Source organism: Drechmeria coniospora, chromosome 03, assembly GCF_001625195.1.
Source record: "Drechmeria coniospora strain ARSEF 6962 chromosome 03, whole genome shotgun sequence".
Lineage (NCBI taxonomy): Eukaryota > Fungi > Ascomycota > Sordariomycetes > Hypocreales > Ophiocordycipitaceae > Drechmeria > Drechmeria coniospora.
The window spans coordinates 945,294-971,975 of NC_054391.1; the positions used below are offsets into that span (position 1 = coordinate 945,294).

Below are 26,682 nucleotides of genomic sequence, written 5' to 3' on the forward strand. Positions count from 1 at the left end.
TTAGGGGACAATTTGCAGCCGTTAGGGGGCAGCACTGTAATTCTTGGTGCTAATACCCCGCCGTGGCCAGCCTCACCCCTGCTGGAGGGGTTTGAATACAAGGGGCCGCCAGGCTGACGATGACGTCTCCAGCGCATTGCTTGCCGTCAAGTACAAGTACACCCACTGTAAGTACTGTAAATACACCTACAAGAACAGTGCTTCGCATTGTGTATTGCACTGTAATTACAGTACAGACTGCCAGTTATTAGTAGCTGTGCTGCACCGCACCTATGTTGCACCTGGGTTTCCAGGCACGGCACGAATCCTTGCACAACACCACGCAACGCACTCGACGAACACACCTTCATGCGAACACAAAGGCGATAGTACGAGGTACTGGGTGCCGTGTGCAAGTCACGCCCTGCCTTGTCGCAGTGATACCGAGGTACCAAGCAGACAAGCAGGCGGCATGAGACTTGTCAGTTACAACACACATCCTCAGCGTGCCATTCAGTCTCACCCACGGTCCTTGCACTCGTGTCGGAGGTGCCCAGCGTCATGGCCGAGATCAAGACCGAGACGAAGACTCTGGAAGCCAAGTGCCTCTGTGGTTCGGTTCACTTGACATTCGACATCCCCGTCGCCCTGCTGCCTCTCCCCGTCTACCTATGCCACTGCAGCCTGTGCCGATACGCGACGGGCTCGCCCTGCGTATTTCACACCCAGCTTCCCGAGGGGCTGCTGCCCTCGTTCGTGGGCGAGTCCGGTGAGGACAAGATGACGTCGTGGGTGTCGAGAGGAGCCGGCTGCAGCTACGACTTTTGCTCGACGTGCGGATGCCACATCGCAGGCGTCGGCCTCGACCGGAACCAGTGGACGCCGGCGACGTCCATCTTTTCCGACCACGGCGGTGCGAATTTCATCATCGACCGTCACGTCTTCAGCAAGTCGGCCAAGGGCGGCGGCCTCTCCTCCATGCTGACGCACCTCGGCGGTCGCGAGATGCCGTGCTGGAACCCCGCCAGCGATGACCCGGCCGGCCAGCTGGTCGAGGCACAGGCGGAGATGGGCGACGATGGCGAGAGTCGTCTGCGTGCCGAGTGCAAGTGTGGAGGCGTCTCCTTCGCCATCAGACGGCCGAACCAAGCGGTCCTGGACGACGACGTCATGTCCAGGTGCGTGTCACCAAAGGCCAAGGAGAAGTGGATGGCCGAGCACGACGTCTGCGACGACTGCCGGCTGACGAGCGGAACCCACGTCGTCGGCTGGGCCAAGGTACCGCTGGCCCTGTGCGAGCCGGCCATCGACACGGGGCTGCGGGTTGGGACGTCCAAGACTTTTGCGTCCTCGGAGGGTGTTCTGCGCGCCTTCTGCGGCGTCTGCGGCGCCACCGTCTTCCGCTGCTCCGTCACGCACCGACCGACCGAGGGACAGGCTGTCGTCGATGTTGCGACGGGCATATTGCGTGCGCCCGAGGGCGTCTTGGCCGAGAATTGGCTGACCTGGAAAAGCCGGCTGGCGTTTGCGGCGAGCGGGATGGCGTACGATGTCGAGTTTGCCGAGGCGCTGAGCAAGGGAATGGAGGCGTGGGCGGAACAAAGGTACGGCGTGGAGGAGAGCTGAACGACGAGGTTGGTTGTTTGGTGGAGGTGAGGTTGGATGATTATCGTGCGTGATACCATAAAAAGTCACAAAATTCCACGCTCCCGGTTCGTCCTGCCGATTGGCTATTTTTATTGAGTTGTATCATCATCATTTCAGCCGATGATGGAAATAATAGGGAGACTGTCGTAGGATCGACGTGTAATAACACTCTAATCGGTACGAGATGGGACCATTCATTCCACTGAGGCAGAATCCTAGCGGCACCGATAACGGCACAAACGAACGCTTGTCCCCCACCCGTCACTTTACCTCACCTCACCTCACCTTGCCTCACCTGGTGAGCACCTCGCCTCACCTCGACTCACCTCGACTCACCTCGACTCACCTTACCTCACCTCGCCTCACCTTACCTCACCTCACCTCGCCTCACCGTACCTCACCTTACCTCACCTCACCTCACCTCACCTCACCTCACCTCACCTCACCTCACCACACCTCACCTCTCCTCCTCTCCTCCTCTCCTCGCCTCGACTCGCGTCCGCTCTCATCTCTGCTAAACCTGTCACATCCGACCCGCATCCTCGCTATTTGCAGCTCGCATCCTCGAGCTCCTCGATGCAGCATGCGTCGAGGCGAGCCTTTGCCCTCATCGTAAACATCCCTGCAGTGCATCTACAGGTTCGAGCCATGACCTCCTCAGCGGCACCGCGGACGTATTCGGTGAGCAGCATCGTCCATCCCTACACTCTCAGCCCCTACGACGATGGTAGGCGCAGCTGACGCCCGAAAGGATGCCATCGACGCCCTCAACTCGCTGCAGACGCCCCATGAGGTGATTGAAGCGAGACGCAAGGCTGGCATCAAGCCCGATGCCGGCTCGATGCGAGAGATGCGGGCATATCTGAGCCGCATCGGTTACTCGGTGCGTCCCATCCTGCCCGTGCCCCCGCTGTCACGACCCGGTCGGTAACCTCCCCAGCCGCTGGATCTGGATCGGCTCAACATGATCCACGTCGCCGGCACCAAAGGCAAAGGCAGCACATGTGCCTTTGTCGACTCGATCCTCTCGCAGTACCGCCTCTGCAGCGGCAGCGGCAGCGGCAGCATCCGCAGCAAAGCCTCGCCCCGCAAGACCGGGCTCTTCATCTCGCCCCATCTCGTCGCCGTGCGCGAGCGCATCCGCATCGACTCGATGCCCATCTCCAAGGCACTCTTCGCCAAGTACTTCTTCCAAGTCTGGGATCGTCTCGGCGACTCGACCGCCGCCCCGGACGGCGCGCCCCTGGGAACGAGGCCGCTCTATGGACGCTACTTGACCTTGATGAGCTGGCATGTCTTCCTGCAGGAGGGCGTGGATGTGGCCGTCTACGAGACTGGCATCGGCGGAGAGTACGACGCGACAAATTTGGTCGAGATGCCCCTCGTGTCCGGCATCAGCACCCTCGGCATCGACCACGTCTTCGTCCTCGGGGACACGGTCGAAAAAATCGCCTGGCACAAGGCCGGCATCATGAAGCATGGCAGCCCGGCCTTTACCGTCACCCAAGACGCGGGCGCCGCGGCCGTCCTGCGCCGACGAGCGGTCGAAAAAGACGTCAAGTTGACCGTGCTCGACGTCGACGCGCGACTGGATGGCGTTCGCATCAGGCCCGACGCGCCCTTTCAGAAGAAGAACGCGACGCTCGCCGTTGCCCTGGCCGAAACGGCTCTGCAGAAGCTCGGCGTGGCGACGACTCAGGGACCGAACCTGCCGCGGGAGTTTGTTGACGGGCTGGAGAAGACGGTGTTCAGGGGTCGGTGCGAGGTCAAGACGGAAGACAAGGTGACGTGGTACGTTGACGGGGCTCATACGTCTGACAGCCTCAAGATGTCCTCACGCTGGTTCGCCGATGAGACGGCCGACATGTGAGTCAAGATGGAACATGCAGATCCTTTCTTTCACCACGCCTGCTCCACGCCGCCTAACACGATGCACAATCAGCCCTGGTCCGAGAGTCCTCATCTTCAACCAGCAGGGCCGCACCGAAGCCGTCGAATTTCTCGCCTCGATCCATGCCAACGTTGCCCGTTCCCCTGGCCAGTCGCCCTTTGACCACGTCGTCTTCTGCACCAACGTCACCTACGCCGAGACGGGGTACAAGCGAGACTTTGTCAACAACCAAATCGACCCCAAGGAGATTGGAGAGATGACGGTGCAACGCCGTTTCGCCGATCGGTGGGCTGCGCTGGATCCCGCGGCCAAGGTCGTCGTCTTGCCGACCATCGAGGACGCGCTGGCGTACGGCAGGCGTCTGGCCGACGGACGGCAAGCGGGAGAAAAGGTGCAGGCGTACGTGACGGGCAGCCTGCACCTCGTCGGCGGCGCACTAGAGATTCTGGATCAAGCAGACGCATTGTAGATGTAGAAGCAGAGAATACATGGCACCACCGTACCGCCGAGGCTGGGGGGGGCGCGAGGAGCGACGAGGGATGAGCCTCGACTATGATGGAGCATCGGGTTCCAACACCCGCAATATGCCCCCCACGAGATGCAGACTCCCCGTCACGAGAACTTTTGGCTTCGGGCCGCTGGTACGTTGGCGAGAGATGATCCTCGCGGCAGCGACGGCGTCGTCGACGTTGCTGAACGTGCGCGTCTCGCAGCCGGGCATCAGCGCGCCCATCAACTTCGCACTCCGGTCCTGGACGCACATGTCGACGGCCTCTGTAGATCCCTTCTGGTCGTTGCGTGGGAATAAGGCATGGGAGACGACGTCCTCTCGACCGGACCCCAGCACGACGGCGTTGACGAGCCCGGCGAGGAGCTCGGCGGCGTCCCGTTCTTGCTGATTGAAGACCAAGACGATGTCCTCGCCCGGCTGGATGGACTGGTTGAGCCAGCGGGCCACTTCTTCCAAGCTTTCTCGAGTATGTGCGCCGTCCAGGAGCCAGGTGACGTCGTCCTGCTCGATCATCTCGCAGCGGCCCCTCAGGCGCGCCCGTCGCAATCCTGTCATCATCTCCGGCGGCATGTCCCGCAATGCGGCCGACGGACTCGTGCCCTGGCCTAGATGCTCGCACACCGCCATGACGGCCAGCGCCTGGTTGAACTTTTGAAAGTCGCCCCTGAGAAGGCCCTCGACGCCGCCCCATTCTTCGACGACGGCATCGTCCACCTCGACCAGGATGGCTTCCTTCTCGGCCGCCCTCGTCCTCAGCACCTCCATGACGGCCGGCTGGCTGTCGAGCCGTCTCGTAAAGGTCTTGATTCCGGCCTTGAGAACGCCGGCCTTGTGCCAGGCAATCTTCTCCACCGTGTCTCCGAGCATGGCGACGTGATCAACTCCGAGCTGCGAGATGACGGCGGCGGAGACTGCTTCGGGCGGGAGCACGTTGGTGGCGTCGTATTCGGCGCCGATGCCGCACTCGAGCACGACGCTCCTGACGTCGAGCTTGAGAAAGATGTGCCAGGCGAGTATGGTGAGGAAGCGGAAGAAGAAAGGTTTCGATTCCGGGCCGTCGGCCTCGGCAGCCGTCCTGCCCTCCCGACGAGCTGCCTCGCCGAAGCGGTCCCAAAGCTCGAAGAAGGCCTCGGCGAACAGGTCCTGGCGAATGGGCTCGCCGTTGATGGCGATGCGCTCCCTCGGACTCACGAGATGAGGGCTGGTGTAGGTGCCGACGTTGCCATACTCTTTGAGCATTGCCGTTGCGTACGCACAGACGGATCCCTTGCCCTTGGTGCCGGCCACGTGGATGTGTCGCAGAGCTTGGAGATGGTGTCGCTCATAGCCGGCCCGACGCAGCCAAAGGACCATCTCCGACATCGCAGCGCTGTTCAGCTCCTGCGCCGTCTTTCGCTTGTCGAAGAGGGCCGTCGTCGTTCGATTGCTCTGAAGCTGTGACAGCTTCTCCAGCGCCTCGGTGTAATCGCGTGATGGCATGATGCTGAAGAGACGACGACAACGGTGACGACGGACGAGAGGATGCTCCCCCTTGAGATGAAGCCTCGACGAGAAAGTAGAGGACCTGCGTACGGAGAAGGCCTGGACGACAGAGGCGTGAAAACGACGACGGGGGAAGAGAGGGTGCACCCCTTTGAGATGAAGCCTCGATGAGAAAGTAGAGGGCCTGCGTACGGAGAAGGCCTGGACGACAGAGGCGTGATAACAGCGACGGAAAAGAGGATGCTCCCCCTTGAGATGAAGCCTCGACGAGAAAGTAGAGGCCCTGCGTACGGAGAAGGCCTGGACGATAGAGGTGTAATAACGACGATAGGGGAAGAGAGGATGCTCCCCTTCGGGATGAAGCCTCGACGAGAAAGTAGAGGGCCTGCGTACGGAGAAGGCCTGGACGACAGAGGCGTGATGGTAGCGACGGAGGAGAGGATGCTCCCCTTTGAGCTGAAGCCTCGACGAGAAATTAGAGGACCTGTATAGGGAGAAGGCCTGGACGACAGAGACGTGACCAGGTTTCGGAATCGTGAGCCGCATTTCCTTACCGTCCAGGGGGGGTTTGGACGTCCCAGCGGGATATGGAGCCTCGCCGGCTGCAGGGAATGGGTCGGAGCTGGCCGGCCACGGGCATCTGGCAACGAGGCTGTCACATCAACTCAGTCCCATCGGCTCAATCGAACCAGGACACGTGGTGCGCACGGTGATGGCGATACGGTCGTTTCCCAAAACTGCGTCGGTGTTGCAGTTGTCTGGCTCTCGGGTTGTGGTTGAGGTTGAAGTGCTACACCGACATGTACTCGCTACCTCAGCAGGTAGGCTTGCTGGTAAGCTGGTACAGGTACTGGGTACCTAGCATTTCGGAGGCCGATGACGTGCCACAATATACTGTACAGAACAAAACAGCTACACCTACTTAGTAAGCACGGTAGGATAGGTGTAGATAGGTGTAGATGGGTGTAGATAGGTGTAGATGGGTGTAGATAGGTGTAGATGGGTGTAGATAGGTGTAGATGGGTGTAGATAGGTGTAGATAGGTATTGATAGGTGCAGATAGGTGCAGATAGGTGTATATTGATGTGTATTGGTGTAGATATGTCTACAAAAAGTTGGACAAATGCTCCAATTCCATCATATGTGTCGAATGAAAAACGGACAAGAAAGCAACGAGAATCGATTTCACGATACCAGGCATACGCGCACTTGTACATACATACATACGCCTTTTCGTAGCGTCACCGCATCTGCTCTGTATTCTTGCTGCTACCTCGTACACGGCCTGCGCACCGGACCCGGCCTTCATGCCGCATCCCCAGCGAAACGATAGAGGACAAAAGAAAAACGAGGAGGCGATGGGAGAAAGAAAGCAAAGGCCTATTGATCCAGCCTCAAGCTCTGCAGTCGTGCCTCGGTGGCAATGACCTGTGATTGATGGTAAGTGAAGGAACTTGCCCGCCGCCGCAACGCCGCCCGACAAACTCACCTCGAGTGCCTGCTGCACCTCCAACACCTTTCGCACCTCGCCCAGCCAGTCCTTGCTGAGCGTCCTGGCCCAGCCCTGAAGGCTGTTCATCTCTCTCGCGGCCGAGTCCAGGTCGCCCTCCTCGAGGTAGGTCTGGGTGCGCGTGAGGATGCTCTCGACGTCGTGACCGCCGGCGAGGCCGTCCTTCTTGAACAGGACGTGGCTCAGAACCCAGCTCGAGGCGTGGCTCGCGACGCCGGCATCCTCGGGTAGCAGGGACGCTTTCCGGACCTCGCCGGCGACGCGGCGGAACCTGTCAATCAGCTGCGAGGATGTCGAGATGCCCCGCTGGTAGGCCGTCGGGTTGACCGACGCGATGGCCGCGTTGACCACGGGCGACTCGGCGGCGATTTCCTTGAGCGCGACGAGCTCGCGGATGAAGGGCCGTGGGTGCTGCGAGTCCTCGAGGCTGGCGCGCACGGCCTCGACGGCGACGTGAAGCTGCTGCGTTTTCAGGTTCGTGTCGACCACGTCGTTCCACCCCACCGTCAACTTCTCGAGGTCGGCGACGGCCGACGAGAGCTCCGTCAGCTTGCCGAGACGGCCCTCGCGCTCCTTCTCCACCCGGTCCCTGACCTCTTGGACAAACTCCCTCTTGAGGGCCAGCGCCTGCTCCAGAAGCTGGTTGTGAAGCCTCTCCTCGTTGAGCTTCTGCTCGCGTTCGAGCAGGAGCTTGACTCGCTCGTCGTAGCTCTCGCGCACCCTGACCATCTCCTCCTCAAACTCGCGCCGCCACTCGACCTCTTGGGCCACCATGGTGCCCTCGACGCGCCTGACGATGTCGTTGGCGGCCTTGTCGAATTCCTGCACCGTCGCGTTGACCCTGCGAGCCGCCTTCTTCTCGATGCCATCCTTCATGACGCGGAGCCGGTCGCCGATCTTGGCCATTTCATCCTTGGCCTTGTTGATGGTCGTGCCGTACTTGCCGTGCGCACCGTCGGCGTTGATGACGATGATCAGGTCGTTGAGCATGTGGACGAGATCGCGCACGACGGGCTCCTTGGCATCCGGCAAGGCCATGAGGTCGATCGGTGGCAAGGGCGGGAGCCGGGACGGTTCGTCCACCTCGGGCGCCTTGAAGGCCTTGCCGGCCGACTCCTTCTTCTCCATGTTCTCACGGACGGCCTCCTTGGCCGCCGCAGGAGCAGCCTCCGAGGCAACCGGTTTCGGTGGTGGTGGAATCTTGGCCGCCTCTTTCGGCGACTCGGCCTGCTTCACAGGCTGCTTGACCGCCGGCTTTTTGGGCACCGGATTGGCGCTCGAATGACGGCCGGAATGCTCACCGCTGTCGGCCACTCTCCACGAAGCGCCGGACTGAGCGGGAATCCTCACCTGACGCTCGCCGTCGCGGGACTTTGCATCACCCCTCGCCGAGTCCGGAAACCGTTTCCTAAACTCCATTTCCTCGAGGTAGAGAACAGCCTGCTCTCCGAAGGGAATGTATTCGGTGAAGAAGTCGTGGAATTTGTCGTTGACGCGCGAGTACCAGACGCCTCCGCCGAAGCCGACGGCGCCGAGGAGAATCAAGGTGAAGACGAAGCTCCGCAGCCTACGGAAGAACCCCTTCTTTCTCGGCACCTTGGCCTCGAGGCCGGCAGCGGCGGCCATGACCTTGGACTCGCCAACATCGTCCATCGTCGTCGTCGGTCGGGGCCGAGAGTTGGCCGCTTCCGGAGCCGTCGGGGGCGTTCGAGGAACGTGATCGACACCTCGAGGCTTCGACTCGCCGAGGTCAGCGGGGACGGCGCTTCGCTCCGAGCTCAGCGTCTCCGACGTCGGAAGCACTGGTGCCTTGGACACGTCGTCGTTTGCCTTCTTCTGGTCGGCAAAAGACCTCTGGTGGGCGTGCCGTCAGCGGAAGGCAGGGAACGAGGGCGGCGGCGGTATCGAGAGCAACGTACCGTTGCCAGCAGGCCAGCTCCTCTCGACGCCGCAATGGGCCATTGACGAGCAGCAGGCGCCGCGAGGCGACCGCTGCCGGGCACCCTCACGGACCGTAGCGATGATCGCAGCATGGGAAGGATTTCAATCGCCAGCTGAGGCACGAGTGGTGTTGGAATTGGGGGGAGGGTGGGAGCTTGGTCGTTGTCTGAGTTGGTCGGTGGACAAAACGCTTGCTCGGCCGGCAAATGCTCGGCCGTCAGCCGTCACTCAAACACCTGCACACCCAAACCATGTCGCTCTCCAGGCGGAAACGGGGATGACGCAGCTACACGTACAGGTAGAGATGAAATAAATATATGCCGCCATCCAAATGCTCACAAACTTTCGCACCGTGACACTACAATTATATGCGTTATTTTACATTTGCGTGGAAATAGTCTGAGCCGAAATGGTTGGCTGCTTGAAGAGTCCAGTCCATCATGTGTATGCGCCTTGTGCTCACACGAGCCGAAGAGCCGTTCCGTAGGTTGCTCGCGTGCGTCGGAACGGAACAACAATTGTCACGAACCCACGGCGACATGGAAGGATTCCCGAGGCGAAGAAGCACTTGCTGCCTTCGATTTATGCTCTGATGCCCAAACATTTCGAAAATCCTCCAAACTCGGCGGTGAGCGGCCCGTTGATGTGACAGTGGGTAGTATAGATGGTAATATTAAAAAGAAAAGCCAAACAGCAATAGAAATGTCTGCCCATGAACCGTCCAAAACCCAAGACTCCGAGAAAAGAAAGGAGAGACAGGCCGACGGCGGCTCGCAGCAGCCGAGTCTCCATCGCGTGCAGTCTACCCGCAGACCTTGGGCCCTCCCGGCGACGTGCTGCCGTCGCGGTGCGGGCCGTCAACTCAGCAGCTGCAGGCCCCCCCGGAGTTGGTGTTGGCACTTTCGGGCGTCAAACTGACGCCGGGTCGCTGTCCCGGACGGGCATGCCGGGGTCCGGCCTGATCCAACGGCAGCTTCTTGGCAATGGCGGTGAAGAGCTCCCGCACGTTCTCTGCCGTCTTGGCCGACGTCTCGAAAAACAGCAGCCCCGCCTCGCGTGCGTAGGCCTCGGCGTCGGCGGCGGGAATCGCTCGCTTGTCGGGCTGCTCCGTGACCAGGTCCAGCTTGTTGCCGGCCAGGGCGATGATTATGTTCTCGTTCGCTTGACGCTGCAGCTCCTTGACCCACGCCTTGGCTTTATCCAGGGAGGCCTGCACGCAAAGGTTAACGAAAGGAACAGGCGTCGACTCGGCCCAAGGCCGTCGCGCGTCAGGACGTACGGATTGCGTTATGTCGTACACAACCACGGCGCAGTTGGCGTTTCGGTAGTACATGGGTGCCAGAGATTTGTACCGCTCTTGGCCGGCGGTGTCCCATATCTCAAACTTGACTGTCGTGTTCTCGTCGAGGGAGATGGTCTGGGTGAGGAAGGCGGCACCGATGGTGGATTCCCTGAAGGAGTCGAATTGATCCTAAGGCCGTCAGTCCCGCACGCATTCGGGCTGCAACGGAACGCTCGCGGCACCGACCTTGACGAAGCGAAGGACTATCGAACTCTGGAGTAGAGAGGTCAGCCGGCCCGTCGGGCGCTCGAGCCTGATGCCGTATTCACCTTTCCCACCGCAGACTCCCCTGAGGACCTCACGTTAGCCTACGACGAAGCGGCGGAAGGGCGAGCGTTGGGCATCGTACCGAGGAGGACGAGCTTGAACTGCGCGAAGCGGGTGTTCGTGCCACGCCCGGTAGCGGGACCTCGGGCAGCCATGTTGCTTCGTGTGGCGATGTTTCGTTGATGATGAGGACGCAGCGGGCGACGAGCGGAGACGGCGCAACCTCAAACCTGCTGACCCCGCGGATCGATGGAGAGCGCAGGCCGCGAGAGGGGGAGAGTCCGTGTTGGGATGGAGGAATCGAAATGACGACTACCGGAAACGCCTAAGCGGAGGCACAAAGGAGGAGGTTCCGGAGATGGTGATGGCTATTGTTGGATCGGACTCGTCTGCTTGACTGGATCGTGCTCGTGGTCACCTGGCAAGTCATTTGTTGCCTGGAGGCTGAGACGGGGCTTGCAGTATTAGGTAAGCCTCCCGCGGAGAGGATCTGGACAATGGAGGAACAGGACACGATATGGAGAAGACTCTTGTACAGTACTTGCAAGTACATGTGCCAGTAAGTACGCAAGTACAGGCATATGTACAGGCACATCTGTGAGCACCAAGTAACAGGTACAGCACGGAGTACTCTGTACAAGTACCACGTTCAGGCACTTGTTGGCTAAGTACTAGATGAGTACCTACTAGGTACTGTACTGTATACTAGTAGGTAGTACAGAGTATGTACCTCTTACTTAAGTACGGAGTAGGTTCTGGGCAATTACCTACTACTTGGTAGGTACATACCTATCATGTACTTAGTACACCTACAAGTAAGTACGTTCTTGTTGCTCCGTAGTATCAAGGTCGTGTACTCCGTACAAGCACAATTATTGCTCGCAAGTTATCTTTCAGAGTGTGCCGTTGGTAGTTGTAATACTTGCAATACACGTACAGCACTTGCATGTAAGTACTAGGTACTGTAGTCCGGCGTGGTAGGCAGTGCTGGTGCTGGCTGGCGCCCAGCAGCCGCTTCCCAGGCAGAAGAACAGGGGTACAGTTCTGTACTACAGTATGTACTAGTACACCGCAAGCTTGGTAAGAGGCACTGCGTACATGTACTGTATAGGTACCAAATTGGTACGTTTTGCCTAAAAAGGCACCTAGCAGTCACCTACCTGCACCTGCTGATGGGCGGTACATGTACCTATCGGGACTCATGTCGTGACAGTGCTAGCATCTGGCCACTGAGCCCCTGCACCACCGTGACGACAGGTACCCACTGGTGCTGTAGTTCGCTGGCATGTGGACGACACAGCACAGGACCTACCTGTTTCGATCGGAGCTCCCTTGGCACAGGTACCTGCATTCAGATCCGTGTACAGTACATGTACTGCACTGTACTGTACTGTACTGCACTGCACTGCACTGCACTGCTCTGTACTGCTCTGTACTGCCCTGCACTGCACTGTACTGTACTGCACTGCACTGCACTGCACAGTACTGTTTTAGCTGTACACCAACATCTACACGTAATTACTTACCTACTCCCCTTCCGACCACGACGCCGCTTCCTGATGGTCGACGCAGCAAGACGCACACAGTAAGCATACGCAACGCAGGCTGCGTCTGTGACAGAGTCAGGCTCTTCTCTCCAAACACTCCCTCCTCGCCCGCAGCTTCCTCCTCGAGCCCGATGGCTCCCGTTGCTGCCGCGAGGCTCCCCTACCGGGACATCAACGTCAGGGTCACCGTCGACGCCTACACCTTCACCTCGCCCTCGTCCCCCGACGCGCCCGCCCTCATCATCGACCGTCCCACGGGTGATGTTCGTCTCGCCAACGCCGGTCTGCAAGCCGGAAAGCGTGCCACGCGTGTCTCCAGCGTCGCCGGCATCCTCGGTGTCATCCAGCTCCGCCTAGGTCGGTCGTCCCGCTCTCCAACCGACCAAGCGTTGCGGCACGGGTGAACTGACGTGGCTCGCAGACAAGTATGTCATCGTCATCAGCAAGGCCAAGACGGTCGGCCGCCTCAAGGGCCACATGGTCTACAAGATTCTTGCCACGGAGATCCTGCCCATGCGCGAGCGCCAGATCCACGATGCCGACGAGGACACCTTCATCAACCTCCTCAAGACCTTCCTGCAAAACGAACCCATGTACTTTTCCTACTCCGTCGACCTCACAAACTCCTTCCAGCGCCAATCCCACGCCGACACGTCCAGCCCCATGTGGATGAGGGCCGACGACCGCTTCTTCTTCAACAAGCACCTGCAGTCGGACCTCGTCGAGTTCCGCAGACGTGGCTCGAGAAGCCAGCCCGGGTCGCAGCCCGGCATAGATCCCTTCATCCTGACCTGCATCTTTGGCATGCTCGAGATCAGGCCGACCAAGTTCAAGAACACGCCTCTGACCCTCGTCCTGATCTCGCGAAGGTCGCGATACCGAGGCGGGACGAGGTACTTTACCCGCGGCGTCGACGAGGATGGCCACGTGGCCAACTACAACGAGACGGAGCAGATCATCATCCTCAACGACAGCAGCAGCGGGCTCGGCGGCTTCGCCGGCAGCACCGACATGCAGAGCGGCAAGTTCGGCTCCGTCGCCGGCCTCGAGGCGCAGTTGATGTCGTACGTGCAGACTCGAGGGAGCGTGCCGACCTATTGGTCCGAGATCAACAGCCTCAAGTACGTGCCGAAGCTGCAAGTCCGCAGCACCGAGGCCGGCTTCTCGGCCGCGCAGAAGCACTTTGACGAGCAGATCCGACTCTACGGCGACAACTACCTCGTCAACCTCGTCAACCAAAAAGGTCGCGAGTGCAGGGTCAAGGAGTCGTACGAGAAGATGGTCCACTCCCTCGTCTCGGGACCCAAGGAGCACCCCGAGTCGGACCGTGTCTCGGACGAAAAGTTCACCATGGTCCAGTCCGGCACCCGACGCCAGCAGTTTGATCGTCTGCATTACGTCTACTTTGACTACCACAGCGAGACCAAGGGCATGAAGATGCATAAGGCCCACGCCCTTGTCGAGAGGCTCCACGACGCGCTCATCAGCCAGGGCTACTTCCGCGGCGTCGACACGCCGGCCAACATGACGGGCAACATCGACGTGCGCAGTTTTCAGACGAGCGTCATACGCACCAACTGCATGGACTGTCTCGACCGGACCAACGTCGTGCAGAGCATGTTTGCGCGGCACGCCTTGGATCGCATCTTCGAGGACGCCGGCTTCATGTCTCGAGGTGCCACCTTCCGGGACGAGGATCCTGCCTTTGAGCTCACCTTCCGGAACATGTGGGCCGACAACGCCGACGTCGTGTCCTCGTCCTACTCTGGCACCGGCGCCATGAAGACGGACGTGACCCGGACCGGCAAACGCACGACGGCGGGTGCCCTGCGAGACGCCCGCATCGGCATCACACGATACTTTCTCAACAATTTCAGGGACGGTCCCCGCCAGGACTCGTTCGACTTGTTCCTCGGAGCCTATCAGCCGGGAGACACCAACATCGGGACGAGCCTCGTCTTTGTCGATCGACGGCCGCTCCTCATCCAGTCCATCCCCTACGTCCTTGCCTTTAGCGTCTTCATCGTCTCCGTCGGCTTCCTCACGAAGCGCGATCCCGATGCCCGCGTCCTGCCGATGCGCCTATTCATCTTCTTCTGGAGCGCCGTCGCGGCGTACTGCTTCTACTTTGTCTGGGCCCACGGCATGCTCTATGTGAGCGCCCCCCCCCCCCCCCCCCCCCTTCCTCCCATCGCGTGCGCCGATTCTGATGAATGCTTGCAGGTCAACTGGCCGCGCCTCAACCCCCGACCCTTCGCCGTCGACGGCTACAGGGAGCACTATACCAAGGCCACCAAGAGCCCCATCATCGGGCCCCTCGTCGCGCGCCATGAAAGGGGGCTCAGTGCCGCGAGGTACCTCAACGCCGAGGAGGGCAAGAAGAGAATCGAATAGGGTCCTGTGTCTCCCTTCCTCGGCACCTCCATGGCATCTCCCGGGCGCCCCTGTCATGTCCGCCAGTCTGCTGTGATCAGAAAGACGGCCGGTTCTGCGTCAACACGGCGGCATGAGACGGGAAGGGATCGGTTGGTTCGACCATGCTGCATCATGGTGGCACATGACGATGCGGGAAAGCAGGTAATACTTGGTTGGGGGAAAAAGGAGTCTACGAGTTGCGGAACGAGTCGATTCTTCCTCTAGAAATGTATCATGTCACGAACGTGCGAGACGCAGGTGAAGTCTTGTCGCAACGGAAAGCGTAACGCCTATACTCTCCAAGTCATGCATCGCGCCACAAGGTAGACATATTTTCAAACAAAAGCCATTCAAGTCCGGCAGGGGAACAAAATGAATCGGGGTATCAGGCTGGAATGCAATCCAAATGTAGTTGATGCTGGCGATCCAACGAGGCACGGGTCTCGTCTCCTGCGCATACCTCGGCCACCGGAATCGAGGTGGTCGATCTTCTCATGCAGATGGCGGCTACATCCAGAGCAGCCACCTCACGGCGCTCCAAACCCCCTTGCTGACGCCGAAAAGGACGCGCAGTATGACGACCATGAACCACACGTACCACATGAAACCGACGAGCAGCCATTCGACGGTGAGCCAAAGCGCCCGCCGCACCCATCGCAGCCGGCGGCGGCGGCGGCGGAGCATCTTCTCGATGGTATCGACAACGTGCTTCAGCTTCAGGGGTTGGCCGAGAGCGAGGTCCCGGCCCGTCTCGTCGGCTTCATCGGCGGCCCTCCGCGTCATGTCGGAAAGTTCGCCGACGAGTCGTGAGTGCAATGCGCCGATGCGTCTCTGAAGCTCCGGACTGGTCTTGTGCGTGAATCGATCGGCCGAGGCCTGCCAGCGCTGGCCGGACACTTGAATCGCGCCACCCAGCGACTTGGCCGTGGCAGGGTAGAACTCGCGGCACACGAACTGGCGCGACCCGTCCGGGTTCAGCTCGGCCAGATCTGCCAACTCGACGCGACGGCCCGTTCCGCTCGAGGTGCCCAGGCCCGCGAGGCTCTGCATACCGGAGAGCCCACAAGGCTCGTTTGCCCGTCGGTCAATCTCCATGGCTTTGATGCCGGAGCTCAGGATGAGAGCCCTCATGCGGGCAATCTCCCGCCTCGAGAGACGGGTCTGCTCCGTCGATCTACTCTTGTCGGCGATGGACCAATGTCGACTCTGTCTCTTGCCGCTCTCGTCGGCGGCATCCGGCGGTCGCAGTGCATCGCGAACGCTCTCGGGCAGGCGTCCGATGAAGGACTCCGACTCTGATATGTCGGAGTCGTTGAGGCGAATCTGCCTGACGCCCGGGGGGGACACGGACGAAGACGTGCTCGGAGGCTGGATTCGCGGAGGCTTGAGGAGATCGAAGCGCGACGACTTGCGGCTGTGGCCCACCGACTCCGACGGCGTGCTCCCCTGATAGCTGTCGCCGGCGCTGTGCGAGCGTCCGGGAGCGTGGTTGAACTCGGGCATGGCGTCGAGGAAGTGCCTGTCGCGCTGCTGGCCTCTGTCTCGTGCACGCATCGTCTGCTTCGCCAACACGGGCGCGGCCGTCAGATGTCTCCTCCTGGCCCGCTCGCTCTCCGATTCGTCCGTCGATTCAAACTCTGGCTGGGACTCGCCGGATCCATCCTTCTTCCAGAGAATGTCGCCCAGCTTGGAGACGCCGCCGCGGATGACGGTGTCAAGCCGTGGCCCCTTGAACATTCCACGCAGGCCGACGACTTGATCGTCTGGCTGAAGCCGCATGCCCCCGGGTGTTCGTTGCGCCCTCGCCGACTCGGATGGCCGTTCGAAGGGGAGTTTCTTGGGAGGACTGGAGCGCCGCCTTGCCGACGGTCCTGGCCTCGTCGGCGACGAAGCAGAATCGGGAAGCCTCGCGAGGCGGCGACCGTCATCACGGTCGTCCTTTTCGCGCGGTCCGTGTCCGGCGTCGGAACTCTTGTCGCGCATGATTTGCTTGATTTTGTTGATGGCGTTCTTCGTCGGCGAACCGGGCCGGCTCCACGGCGGAGAGAGTGTGATGGCGGGCTCGACGTCTCTCACGGAGCGCAATTCCGGGGATGCCGGCGTGGATGCGACCTTTTCCATCGATTGCCTCGAGTGAGGGTCCGTCTCGTCGATGCTGTTCCGGCTGAAGTGGTACATCTGCAGCGGCGAGCCCGGACGCGACCTGTCGACGACGGCCCGGCCACCGACCCTGGCGAGATCGGCGGGAGACGTCGTCCTGCTGTGAAATCGGCTGGGCGGATGCGACCTGACCGTGGGTTCGGGCGTCATGACTTCCGGGGAGCCGGGCGGCTTCGCGTCGGCGACGGTATCGTCGAGCTCACGCTCGCGGGCTTCCTTGGCCACCATTTCCAACATTTGCTTCTGGAGAAGGTCATTCGTGTTGCTCGAGATGGTCCCTCTCCGGTTGAGCCATTTGAACTTCTGGTCCGCCTGGCTCTCGTTCCCACTATCGGAGAGCTCCGATGCCGAGTCGTTCTTCCCCCACATGTATTCGTGGTGGTGGCCGAGCGAGCCGGTGTGACGATGGGGGTACGTTCGTATGTTTTGCAGCTTCTGCTTGGCCCGGTCTCTCGTGCTGCCGTGGGAGTGATTCGTGTCGATTTTGCTCATGCCCGTCGCGTGCACGTCGTGCAACGAGTCTCCGTGGAGCGAGAAGGGAGGCAGGACAGGACTGGCGTCGGCGGTCTCGTGCGAGACGGATTTGGCCATGGCAACCCTGTCGGGGAATATCTTGCGCCACTGGCGATCCTCGATGAGGTGTCTGTGATCGTCCTGCTCCAGCCAGTAGGCATCCGCCACCATGTCGCACGGCTCGACGAACCAGTCGACCCGCGGCCGCCTCGGCCTCGCGGCGGCCCTCGCGGCGGCGTCGGGCGTCGCTTGCGTTTTCGACTCGTCGGCCCCACGGAACGTCGGCATCGGAGGCCGGTCCATGTCGGAGAAGGGGTGGAGCGAGGAGGAGGAGGAGGAGGAGCAGACCTCGTCGACCCAGAGACGAACCTCGTCGACGTCTCCAAAGCCTTGCCGTTCGCCGTCGATGACCTTGCGCTCGCGCGCGCGAACCTTTCGATTTCGAATGTACTGCAGGGGGTTGTACTGACGTCCGAGCGGTAGCAACGACGGTTCGATGGAGGGAACCCTGCTCGGTTGAGCTCCCGTGGACGTGCCGGGAGGGCTCGACGGGACGGGGCGGTCGAATCCCGGCTTCAGCGGCGGGAGCTTCTCGAGCAGCCGCCAGTACTGGGCCATGAGCTCCATGTGCTCCTTGGCCTTTTGCGCCCTCGCCAAGGTCGAGGCGGAGAAGAGGTAGCGGTACTCCCGATCGTGCCCGGTCTCGAAGTCAGCGGCCGCGGTGCCGCTCAGGCGGACGGCCGGAGACACGGTTGGCGACGACTCGCGGCCGGGCTTGGGGCTGCCGCGGCGAGAGGTCCTGCGCTGCTGCTGCAGGTGCTGCCGTAGGTTGCTGGCCGAAGCGGCATCCCGCAGGGGGACGAGGCGGGGTGGTGTGCCTCGGGAGGCACTCGATCGAGCGGCCATTCTGCGGGATTCGCTGAGGTTCAATGCCATGTGCACAATCTGGGCCGAATCGATGTCGAGCCCGGACGGATCGTGCGGCGACGAGGACATTGATGGGTCCGTGAAGGGTTCGCTGGGTGATTTCCCCCGCGGGCTTCCAGGGGAGGCGGGGCTCTGGCCGGCATCAGCCTCGGACAGGGCCCCGGGGCGCTTGCCACGCCGGGCGTCGAGGAGTCGAGATGATTCGGGAGTGCGCACTTGGAGGTTGGCATCGTCGCCGTCCGGGCCCCGAAACTCGGCGTGTCCGGCGGCGAGGTCGTGCAGCAGGAAGCCGGCTCGACCCGATCGGTTCTGGAGGCGCCTCCTCGTGCTGCCCCTGCCCCGAGGCACCAGCATCACGCCGGCGGCCGTTGGGCTGCGAGCCGAGTCGTCTTGATGTCCGCGGTGTTTGGGAGACGACGTGGCATCGAGCAGGCTCCCGGCCGTGCTCGACTCCCCCGCCTGGCCCGTCGGGCCCGTCTCGGCGCTGGAGCGAGGGTGCCTCTCGGGCATCGCTCGCGGCGGGACATGTTCATCTGCCATGACCATGTCGGCGGCGTCGCCACATGCTGCTCCGACGGCGACGAGGGGCGGCTGCTGCCTGCTCTCTGCTGTCTCTCGTCCGGGCGAGGGACGACGAAGGAGCGGCAGTCTCTAACGCACCATGATGCCGCCGAGGGAGGGTTGGTTGCTGCCAAGTTGACAAGTTGTCGAGCGAAGCCTCCTCCCACCCGCGGCTGGGGGGGGGGTCGCTTGAGATGGAGACGGGGCGGGTCCTTTGCTGACGGTGCAGGGTCGAGGGTGCATGATGGTCGAGGAGGAGGAGGTGGGTGGTGGAGTGGCCGTCGGGAGTTGAGATGGCATGGGACGAGGCTGGCTCAGCAGGCTGGCCAGACCAGGCCGCATGGGGAATGGTTTGCCGCTCCCGCTAGGCCTACCTAGGGCATAAATGTATAAAGAAGCAAACGCAGATGAGGCTTGAGCCTCAGGAGGGTGCCAATCCCGAGGCGCCCGCGCCACAAGCACCCTGCTGGCTGGCCCTTGTTGGAGCACACCCTTGTTGTACTCCGTGCTGCACAGTAAGTAGAAGTGACGTGCTGTATGTACATGGGACTGCAGAAGGGGCACTTGCACGTACTGTTAGTACTGAAGTAAGTAAGTAGGTACTTGCACTCTGCACAGTACGGACTACAACTACCTGTACGGAGTACGGAGTCCGTACCTGCACAGTGGGGGCCAATACAATTAGTATTTATCCCTCCAGAAGTCACTTTCCTCCGCGATGACGTGGGGAGGATACTTGGCGGCGATGAAGACATATTTCCATTCACCGTCCAGCTCATGTACTTATATTTGTATATGTACACCTGGTAATACTTACCGTACAGTGCTACACCTGCTTTCATGTACGGAGTACGGAATATTTCAAGGACGGAGTACAGGCAAATACAGTACAAGTACTTGCACCAGCCACAATCACAAGCAGGTATGCCAGGACGCCTGGGATTAAGTCCCCTTCCAGCATGTGGGTAGCATCTCCGACGGCAAAACGTCCCGTCCCGGCACTTGCTATGCAATGCCGTGCCATCGTCCACAATCTTCTTCGTCTCGTCTTGGCCATATTCTATTCTGCCATGTATATATTTCGGAGATTAGATGCGGTGCCGAGCAGAGTCAATAATCACACAAGTACAAGCCCGTTGACAGTCGTACTGTAATTAGCACTCACATGGTGCCATTGTATTAATTACTCCGTACTTACTCCGTACTAGGGGAATTTATTTCAAGCACTGTACGGAGTACAGGCACAAAGCACTCCGTACTTGCTCCGTACTCCCTGTAATTACAGCACGGCTACCCTGCAATTGCGGGCAGGCATTTGCTGTAGGCTCGTGCAAGTATGCTGTATGCTCGTGCAAGTATGCTGTAGGCTCGTGCAAGTATGCTGTAGGCTCGTGCAAGTATGCTGTAGGCTTGTGCAACTATGCTGTAGGCTGCAAGTATGCTGTAGGCTCGTGCAAGTACAAACTTGCGGCAAGAGGCACTGTGCACCGTCGCGAAATCGCACAGTGCTTCGGCTTCACCGACCAAATCGGACGTCGACCTCGACACAAACTGGACAGTTGTTGCTCCCCAGCTTCTCGCCATCCATCACCGGCCCCCGAGGCCTGCCGCCGCGCATGCAGGCTCTCACGAAAAGGGCCGAGGGGCTCGTCCCTGCCGCCAGGCTCTCCCCGTCGCGCAGGTTCGCCGGACCGTGTCCACGACGCAAGCTTCACCTCGACAGCGTCGGGGCCGCCGTCGGCTGGACGGCAGATGGCATCAGCTCCATGCATGCCGCCGGGCTGCCGTGGTATCTCTCCATCCCCCTCGTGGCCGTGGCCGTCAACTTTTCCTTCAGGCTGCCCCTCCAGCACTTCACCCGCCGGCTCGTGATGCGGAGAAACGAGCTCAGCCCGCTCGTGGCCGCCTGGGGCTCGCGACACGCCGCCGCCGTTGCCCGGGGAGCCGACGACGCCGCCGCCGAGCGTGTCTGGAGGCTGCGCGTCGCCGGCCTCACGGAAAAGTCGCGCAGGAGAATCTACAAGGCCTGGCGCGTTCAGCGGTGGAAGACGCTCGCCCCCTTCCTCAGCATCGTCCCCTTCGTCGTCGTCTCCGAGGCCATCCGCCGGCTGTGCGGCGCGCCCATGGGCTGGCTGAGCCATCAGATGGGCTTGCTGCCGGGCACGACCGCCCTCTTCCACGAGTCCCTCGCCGAGGGTGGCTGCCTCTGGTTCGTCGACCTCACCGCCATGGACCCCTACTACGCCCTCCCGCTGCTCTGCTCGGCCCTCCTCGCCCGCACCTCGTGGGGTCGGCTGTCCAAAGAGCAGCTCCGGGCCCTCCTCTCTCCCGGCCGGGCCGGCCGTCCCGCGACGCCCGTCTCGAGGCTGCAGACGGCCGTCGGCAGGGCCCTGCTCCTCGTGCCCCTCCTCCCCGTGGCCTTTGCCGACCTCCCCAGCGCCATCTTCCTCTACTGGGCCGCCACCTTTGGCCTCAACGACGTGAACGAATCCATCCTGTCGAGGCTCATTCCCAAGCAACCCCCCAAGCTCCCGCCGCCGCAGCTCGGCGCGCCCGCCGCACCTTGGCTGCGCGGGGACGAGGCAAACCAAACGACGGCCGAGGAAACGGACGCGCGTGGGAAGAGTGTCGCCTAGGCGGCCGGTCACTCATGTACATGGTCATCATGCTCTATACGTTACATAGTAAAAAAAAACACACACACACACACACGCAACACAAACTCCATCAACGCCAGACGGGCCGCGGCATGACGACAACGCGCCCCCTCGCCCTCCCTCGGGCGCGCACGAAATCAACCGAGGACTATGGCCAGGATGACAATGGTCAGGATGACGGCCATGATGAGCAGCAGACAGCAGCTCTTGTTCCGAGCCGCCTTCTGGTACCGCGCCGCCTGCCTCATCTCCATGTCCGCCTGCCTCGTGTTGTCCTGCACGTTCTCGACGTTGTCGGCGATGGTCCGGATGCCCACCTCCTGCTCGTCGACAATCTGCGCGACCTGCCGGAACAGCACGTTGAGGTCGCCGACGCCCTGTTCGATGTTGCGAATCTCCTCCTCGCGCTCGATGATGAGGGCTTCCTGGAAGTCGACCTCGTCTTGGGGCGCCAGCTGCGACAGTTCCTGCTCCTGCAGCTGCTCGAGCTGGCCGCCCGCCTGACCGCCCGCCGGACCGGCCGCGTGGGCGGCATCGGCCGAGTCGTGCGCCGCACGGGCGGCCGAGATGGACGCCTTTTCCTTCTCCAGCGCCTTCCGCTGCAGGCCCTGAAACTCTTGGAGGGCAGCCTGGAAGTCGGTCGAGACCTTGGTCTGCTCGTACTTTTGCTGCTTCTGTCTGGCCGTCAGCGAGAGTTGCGCGGTGGCGTCCCCGGACGAAAACCCACCGAGAGATCGTCCCACGTCTGCAGCCGCTTCACGCCGTCGCCGATTTCCCTGCACAGCTCTCTCGTCTTCTCCATGATGTTGTGCACGCGCTCGCGCAGGCGAGGCGTGTCCTTCTTGGAGCCCAGCACGCTGAAATCGTTGGCGAGCTTGCGGTTGTTCCCGAGAAGCGTCTGCAGCTTCGACTTGAGCTCGAACTGGAGGTTCTGGAACGCAGGGTCGTCCGCGTAGCCGCCGGTGCGGTTGCCCGACTCGAGGCTCGAGAGCTGGTCGTAGGACATGGCGGCGGGCGGGAGGGGCGAGAGGGGCGCAGTGCCAATATCGACTGTCCGAGGACGGATGAACGACGACCAAGTCGACGTTGCGGATGAGGCGTATTCGACGACGAGAACGATGAAGGCGATGCGGATGATGAGGAGGAGAAGGACCAGGGAGCGGCGGCCGAGTGGTTGGTGGTGTGCGGTTGGCCGGGAGTCCGTCTGACGCTGGTGGTTGCAGCCTACACTTGCTTACTTGCGGCACAGTACAGTGCAGTGCAGTTCAGTACAGTGCAGTATTACAGTGCAGTACAAGTACTTACAAATTACCCCGTACAATACCTAGTATACAGGTACTTACAGTCACTGGACAAAAGTCACGGTTCAGTTTGGGTATCTCTTCTCCTACAAATTGAGTCGACATTTTTGCCACCCCACTGTAGGCATCACTCCATACCACTCTACAGTACTTAGGGGTGCTGTACTTGATACAGGTAAGTGCTGTAAGTAGTACATTTACATTGGCAACGGCCACTCCACAACACCAACATGACCTGCCTCAGCAGACACTAGGGGGTCTTAGTACGTGCCTGGCATTGATATACTTACCTCAGTAAGTACCTAAGTATGTTCCAAGTACTCCGTACATGTACTCGTACTTGTACCGCACGGCTGTGGCAGGTCAGCAGGTGCACTAGTCAGCGATTGCTCCAGGTACTCGTGCAGTACTTTGTCGTGCAAAGGTACCAGTACAAGTAGGTGTGAGTAAGTAGTGCATGTACGATGCACATGTACTTACTTGGTAAGTACTCCAACATGTACTCCGTACTTACAGTACAGGACAGTAGGTGAACTACGAATACCAAGTGAGAAATACGGAGTACTTACTCCGTACCTAGGTAGAACAGTGTCTTCGCGACATGATTGGCTGCATGTCATCGCGTGTACAGTACTGTAACTGTAGGCTCCTTGTTGCTTGGCCACCAACTCCAACTACAGTACTCCGTACGGAGTACAACTACAGTAATTATTACATGTACCGTACAATACTTAGGTGAGTACAGAGTACGGAGTACATGTACTCCGTAATTACCTAGTACCTACTACTGCTACGTACACCGCCTACTGTACAATGCATGTACAGTGGGGTGGCAAAAATGTCGATTCAATTTGTACGAGTGGCACCACCAAAGCTGAATCGTCACTTTTGTCGGGTCTCTGTACTGTACTTGTACTCCGTATGTACATGTACTCCGTACTGTCCTCCGTACCTCCGTACCTCCGTACCTCCAAGTACTTATCCTATTATCCTATTATTATATTCTTTTATTATTGCTACCCACTGCGAGCACATCATTTACAGCTTCACCTACGCCATCCTTTGGTGACTTTTTGCCCAGCCATCAAAGTCGGAGCTTTCCATCCACTCTCGCCGGGACAAGACCATGAGCCTTGGAGATGGCGGCCCCTCCAGCGCGAAGAGCTCCCTACAAGGACACACTGCAGCCGGCCTTGCATAGGCGCTTCTCGTCCACGGCCACCGTCCTGCTCGCCGTGTCCTACCTTGAGGCCGTCCTCCTGGCCAGCTGGTCCTCCTGTTCGCCCCCCCCCCCCCGTCCCCGGTGGCTTCGACGAGCAACCCACGCTGACGCCGGCCTGCAGACTTTTGGTCCTGGTTTCCGATAGGGCCCACGGGCGTCCGAACCGCCGTCATCTTCTCCTGCGGCCTCGCCATCCTCGTGCTTCGGATAGCTCACTACCATGTTGGCCTGCAGACGACGGGCTCCGGCCTGCAGACGTTGACCTCCTCCCTGCTGAGCTTGAAGACGTACGAGATGGGCTTCTGGTACGGCGCGTCGAGTTTGCTGTTCTGCCCCGTCTTCCTCCTTTCCATGTCCGACGCGTCGAACCTGCAGTGGATCACCTACTTCGGCGGCCATCGAGCGAGGCTGAACGAACGACCGCTGTTCCTGCTTTGCTACCTCGGAGCGTGCGCCCTGCTGCAGACCTTGAAGCATTTCCGGCATGACATCGACCGACTGGACCTCGGCCCCCGAAGAGGCCGCAATGGAGAGCCAGCCCACGGCACTTGGGGCATGGTGCCGAAACCCTTCCGCGCCGTCCTCGTTCAGCTGCCCATCATCCTGGTCGGATGCGTCACGCAAGCCATCACGGCCACCCTGCTCTCCCTCGCGCTCTACTACCTATTCCTCCGCTCCTTCGCATGGGGCTGGGCCCTCGCGCTCCTGCGGCCCTTTTTCAACCTGCCCAAGACGAGCATGCTCCCGCCCACCTTGCCCACCGACTTGTACCTGCTTGGCCGTTGCCTGTACGCCGGCATGCTCATCAGTCTTGTTTGGTCCGCCGGCAACGCCGCCTTCTCCATCCTCATGGTCAAGGAGCCTCTGAAGAACGGGAAACCGTTGACGTCGGAATCCAAGGACCCCAACGGCAGCGTGCTGAACGGCTTGAAGAGCAAGAAGCTGTCCATCCAGGCAAGTCTTGACCGTCATCATTGCCTTTCAGCCCCGGCCCGGCAATGGCTAACATGGAAGCAGTCGTTTGCCATGTGGGAGCTGGCGCTCATCGCCCAAGATTTTGGAACTCGCCGGCAGGCCATTTACTGCGACATTGACCGCAAGGACGGCTCCATGTGGGCACAGATCTACGCCATCTGCATGGCCCTCTTGAAGAGCATCGAGGTCAACGTCGACAACTACGGCAAGCCGCCCGCCGTCGCCGCCGTCGAGCCCGCGGCCGCACCGCCGAAGCAGCGAGTTTCGGCGCCGCCGAGGGAGGAACCGATACTGAGCCAGAGGAGCCCCGCGTCCGGCCTGATGGGCGGAGTCGAGAAGGCGTTGGGCCAACTCGCCCGGGCACCGGGCCCGTCTCCCGTCTCGGAGCTCAGCCCCGTGGCCAAGAAGACGTGGAACAGCGCCATGGACCGAATGCTGAGCAAGGAGCGACAGGCGACGCTGTCGCCGGGGCACCTCAAGGGCGAGCTCGACCTGTGGACGGCGAAGCTCGTGAAGATCCAAGGCGCCGGCACTCTGCTCCGACAGGACTTCCGCACTCGCTTCGCCGCCGCCGTTTTCGACGCGCCGTACGCCGAGCCGACGCTCTATGCCAACGCCGGCCGCGCGCTCTGCCAGTTGGCGGTCCACAGTCTGGCCGAGGACCAGTTTGGCAACGTGCACCGGGACGTGGCGAGCATAGTTCGCACGCTGACGTCGGTCATTCGCAAGGTGGACGCACTCAAGGCCCGCTTTCCGATGCACTGGACCGATCCGTCCGGTAGCCGGGAGAGCCCCGAGATCGAGTACATGCTGGACGCTCTACGAACCGGCTTGGGTCAGGTCGTGGCCAAATTCGAGCCGTACAGCGGCGACTTGACGCTCTCGCTCGGCGACATTAGGCTGGCCAAGGAAGCTGCGGCCAAGCCCATGGCGCCCTTGAGTGAAGGGACGCCGAAGCCGACGGGCACGTCCAGCGGCACAAGCCATGCCGAAGGAAGCAGGGGAGAGGCTAGACGGCTGCAAAGGAGGGAGCAGAGACCGGAGATGGAGCAAGTTCGGTAAGCCGAATTCGTTCAAGATTAACAACAAAACGAAGGAGAAGATGAAGATCAAAAATCCGTCTTGCGCCACCATATGTATCACGAAGCAGAGGGGGTCGATGGCACGGGACAGGCGATGAAGCCGACAACTATTGCGCAATACATCGGCTGGGCAGTGTATCGTCGCCGTGCCCCGACGACTGTGTGACGTTTTGCCGTCTGCCAGCTTGGCTGTGGACAAGGTCGAGCCGCATTGCCGTCGTCTCGTTCCCAGCATCCCCTGCAGCCACATGGACAACGGCCAGCGCCAGCACGGTGATGCGGCCCGTGGAGACGGATGTCGAGGCCAAGGCACCGACACTGGCTGGATCCTCCCGTCGTCGTCGGGACCGAATTCACCGAGGGAGAGTGGCTTCGGTCCTGCTCTCGCAGGAACATGATTACTGTGCGACGACGACAACACAGCCATCAATGCGACTACGGGCACAGGGTGTGGTCCGATACCTTGTTCGACCTGTTTACGCTGTTCAGAGCAAGATGCAGCACTTGTGTTGGCGTCGTACGTCGTACGGAGTGGTACAATGGAACACTTTGGCGTCCTTGCCGGACACCATGATGACCTCCATTATAATGTCGCAAAGCGGGACAGACAAGTGTGGTTTTCGACGACAACAGAAGATGATGCAAGCTGTCAAGGAAGAGCTAGGAAATCGCCAACCCTTGCGTCATTATGCAGGAACCATGTGAGTGAGGTATGCGGCTGGGTGACAATTGGAACAACATATTCGCTTTAC

At 60.6% G+C, this 26,682-nt stretch overlaps 11 protein-coding genes across 11 annotated transcripts; 6 read left to right on the plus strand and 5 right to left on the minus strand.

Annotated features, from left to right (window-relative positions):
* Nucleotides 1-540: 540 nt before the first annotated feature.
* On the plus strand, nucleotides 541-1,605 carry DCS_06122 (DUF636 domain protein; the record flags this gene model as incomplete). The annotated part of the gene is made up of 1 exon (XM_040803413.1): nucleotides 541-1,605. One exon carries the CDS (start codon nucleotides 541-543, stop codon nucleotides 1,603-1,605), a length of 1,065 nt encoding a protein of 354 aa, XP_040653517.1.
* A 205-nt stretch (nucleotides 1,606-1,810) lies between these two features.
* On the plus strand, nucleotides 1,811-2,242 carry DCS_06123 (uncharacterized protein; the record flags this gene model as incomplete). Its single annotated transcript, XM_040803414.1, has 1 exon — nucleotides 1,811-2,242. One exon carries the CDS (start codon nucleotides 1,811-1,813, stop codon nucleotides 2,240-2,242), a length of 432 nt encoding a protein of 143 aa, XP_040653518.1.
* Nucleotides 2,243-2,350: 108 nt separating this feature from the next.
* Nucleotides 2,351-3,986, plus strand: DCS_06124 (tetrahydrofolylpolyglutamate synthase; the record flags this gene model as incomplete). Its single annotated transcript, XM_040803415.1, has 3 exons — nucleotides 2,351-2,509; nucleotides 2,567-3,492; nucleotides 3,569-3,986. 3 exons carry the CDS (start codon nucleotides 2,351-2,353, stop codon nucleotides 3,984-3,986), a joined length of 1,503 nt encoding a protein of 500 aa, XP_040653519.1.
* Nucleotides 3,987-4,067: 81 nt separating this feature from the next.
* Nucleotides 4,068-5,507, minus strand: DCS_06125 (uncharacterized protein; the record flags this gene model as incomplete). Its single annotated transcript, XM_040803416.1, has 1 exon — nucleotides 4,068-5,507. The coding sequence occupies one exon, from the start codon at nucleotides 5,505-5,507 to the stop codon at nucleotides 4,068-4,070; it is 1,440 nt and encodes a 479-aa protein (XP_040653520.1).
* A 1,383-nt stretch (nucleotides 5,508-6,890) lies between these two features.
* On the minus strand, nucleotides 6,891-9,053 carry DCS_06126 (mitochondrion protein; the record flags this gene model as incomplete). The annotated part of the gene is made up of 3 exons (XM_040803417.1): nucleotides 6,891-6,938; nucleotides 7,000-8,874; nucleotides 8,940-9,053. The coding sequence occupies 3 exons, from the start codon at nucleotides 9,051-9,053 to the stop codon at nucleotides 6,891-6,893; spliced, it is 2,037 nt and encodes a 678-aa protein (XP_040653521.1).
* Nucleotides 9,054-9,823: 770 nt separating this feature from the next.
* DCS_06127 (GTP-binding protein ypt5) lies at nucleotides 9,824-10,725 on the minus strand (the record flags this gene model as incomplete). The annotated part of the gene is made up of 5 exons (XM_040803418.1): nucleotides 9,824-10,171; nucleotides 10,241-10,432; nucleotides 10,490-10,516; nucleotides 10,573-10,592; nucleotides 10,653-10,725. 5 exons carry the CDS (start codon nucleotides 10,723-10,725, stop codon nucleotides 9,824-9,826), a joined length of 660 nt encoding a protein of 219 aa, XP_040653522.1.
* Nucleotides 10,726-12,248: 1,523 nt separating this feature from the next.
* On the plus strand, nucleotides 12,249-14,511 carry DCS_06128 (phosphoinositide phosphatase; the record flags this gene model as incomplete). The annotated part of the gene is made up of 3 exons (XM_040803419.1): nucleotides 12,249-12,474; nucleotides 12,539-14,271; nucleotides 14,341-14,511. The coding sequence occupies 3 exons, from the start codon at nucleotides 12,249-12,251 to the stop codon at nucleotides 14,509-14,511; spliced, it is 2,130 nt and encodes a 709-aa protein (XP_040653523.1).
* Nucleotides 14,512-15,039: 528 nt separating this feature from the next.
* On the minus strand, nucleotides 15,040-18,678 carry DCS_06129 (uncharacterized protein; the record flags this gene model as incomplete). The annotated part of the gene is made up of 1 exon (XM_040803420.1): nucleotides 15,040-18,678. One exon carries the CDS (start codon nucleotides 18,676-18,678, stop codon nucleotides 15,040-15,042), a length of 3,639 nt encoding a protein of 1,212 aa, XP_040653524.1.
* A 1,631-nt stretch (nucleotides 18,679-20,309) lies between these two features.
* Nucleotides 20,310-21,329, plus strand: DCS_06130 (mitochondrial export translocase Oxa2; the record flags this gene model as incomplete). Its single annotated transcript, XM_040803421.1, has 1 exon — nucleotides 20,310-21,329. The coding sequence occupies one exon, from the start codon at nucleotides 20,310-20,312 to the stop codon at nucleotides 21,327-21,329; it is 1,020 nt and encodes a 339-aa protein (XP_040653525.1).
* Nucleotides 21,330-21,487: 158 nt separating this feature from the next.
* DCS_06131 (SNARE domain containing protein) lies at nucleotides 21,488-22,756 on the minus strand (the record flags this gene model as incomplete). The annotated part of the gene is made up of 3 exons (XM_040803422.1): nucleotides 21,488-22,024; nucleotides 22,078-22,560; nucleotides 22,694-22,756. The coding sequence occupies 3 exons, from the start codon at nucleotides 22,754-22,756 to the stop codon at nucleotides 21,488-21,490; spliced, it is 1,083 nt and encodes a 360-aa protein (XP_040653526.1).
* A 1,034-nt stretch (nucleotides 22,757-23,790) lies between these two features.
* DCS_06132 (nuclear envelope protein) lies at nucleotides 23,791-26,328 on the plus strand (the record flags this gene model as incomplete). The annotated part of the gene is made up of 3 exons (XM_040803423.1): nucleotides 23,791-23,929; nucleotides 23,995-25,906; nucleotides 26,115-26,328. The coding sequence occupies 3 exons, from the start codon at nucleotides 23,791-23,793 to the stop codon at nucleotides 26,326-26,328; spliced, it is 2,265 nt and encodes a 754-aa protein (XP_040653527.1).
* Between the last annotated feature and the right edge of the window lie 354 nt (nucleotides 26,329-26,682).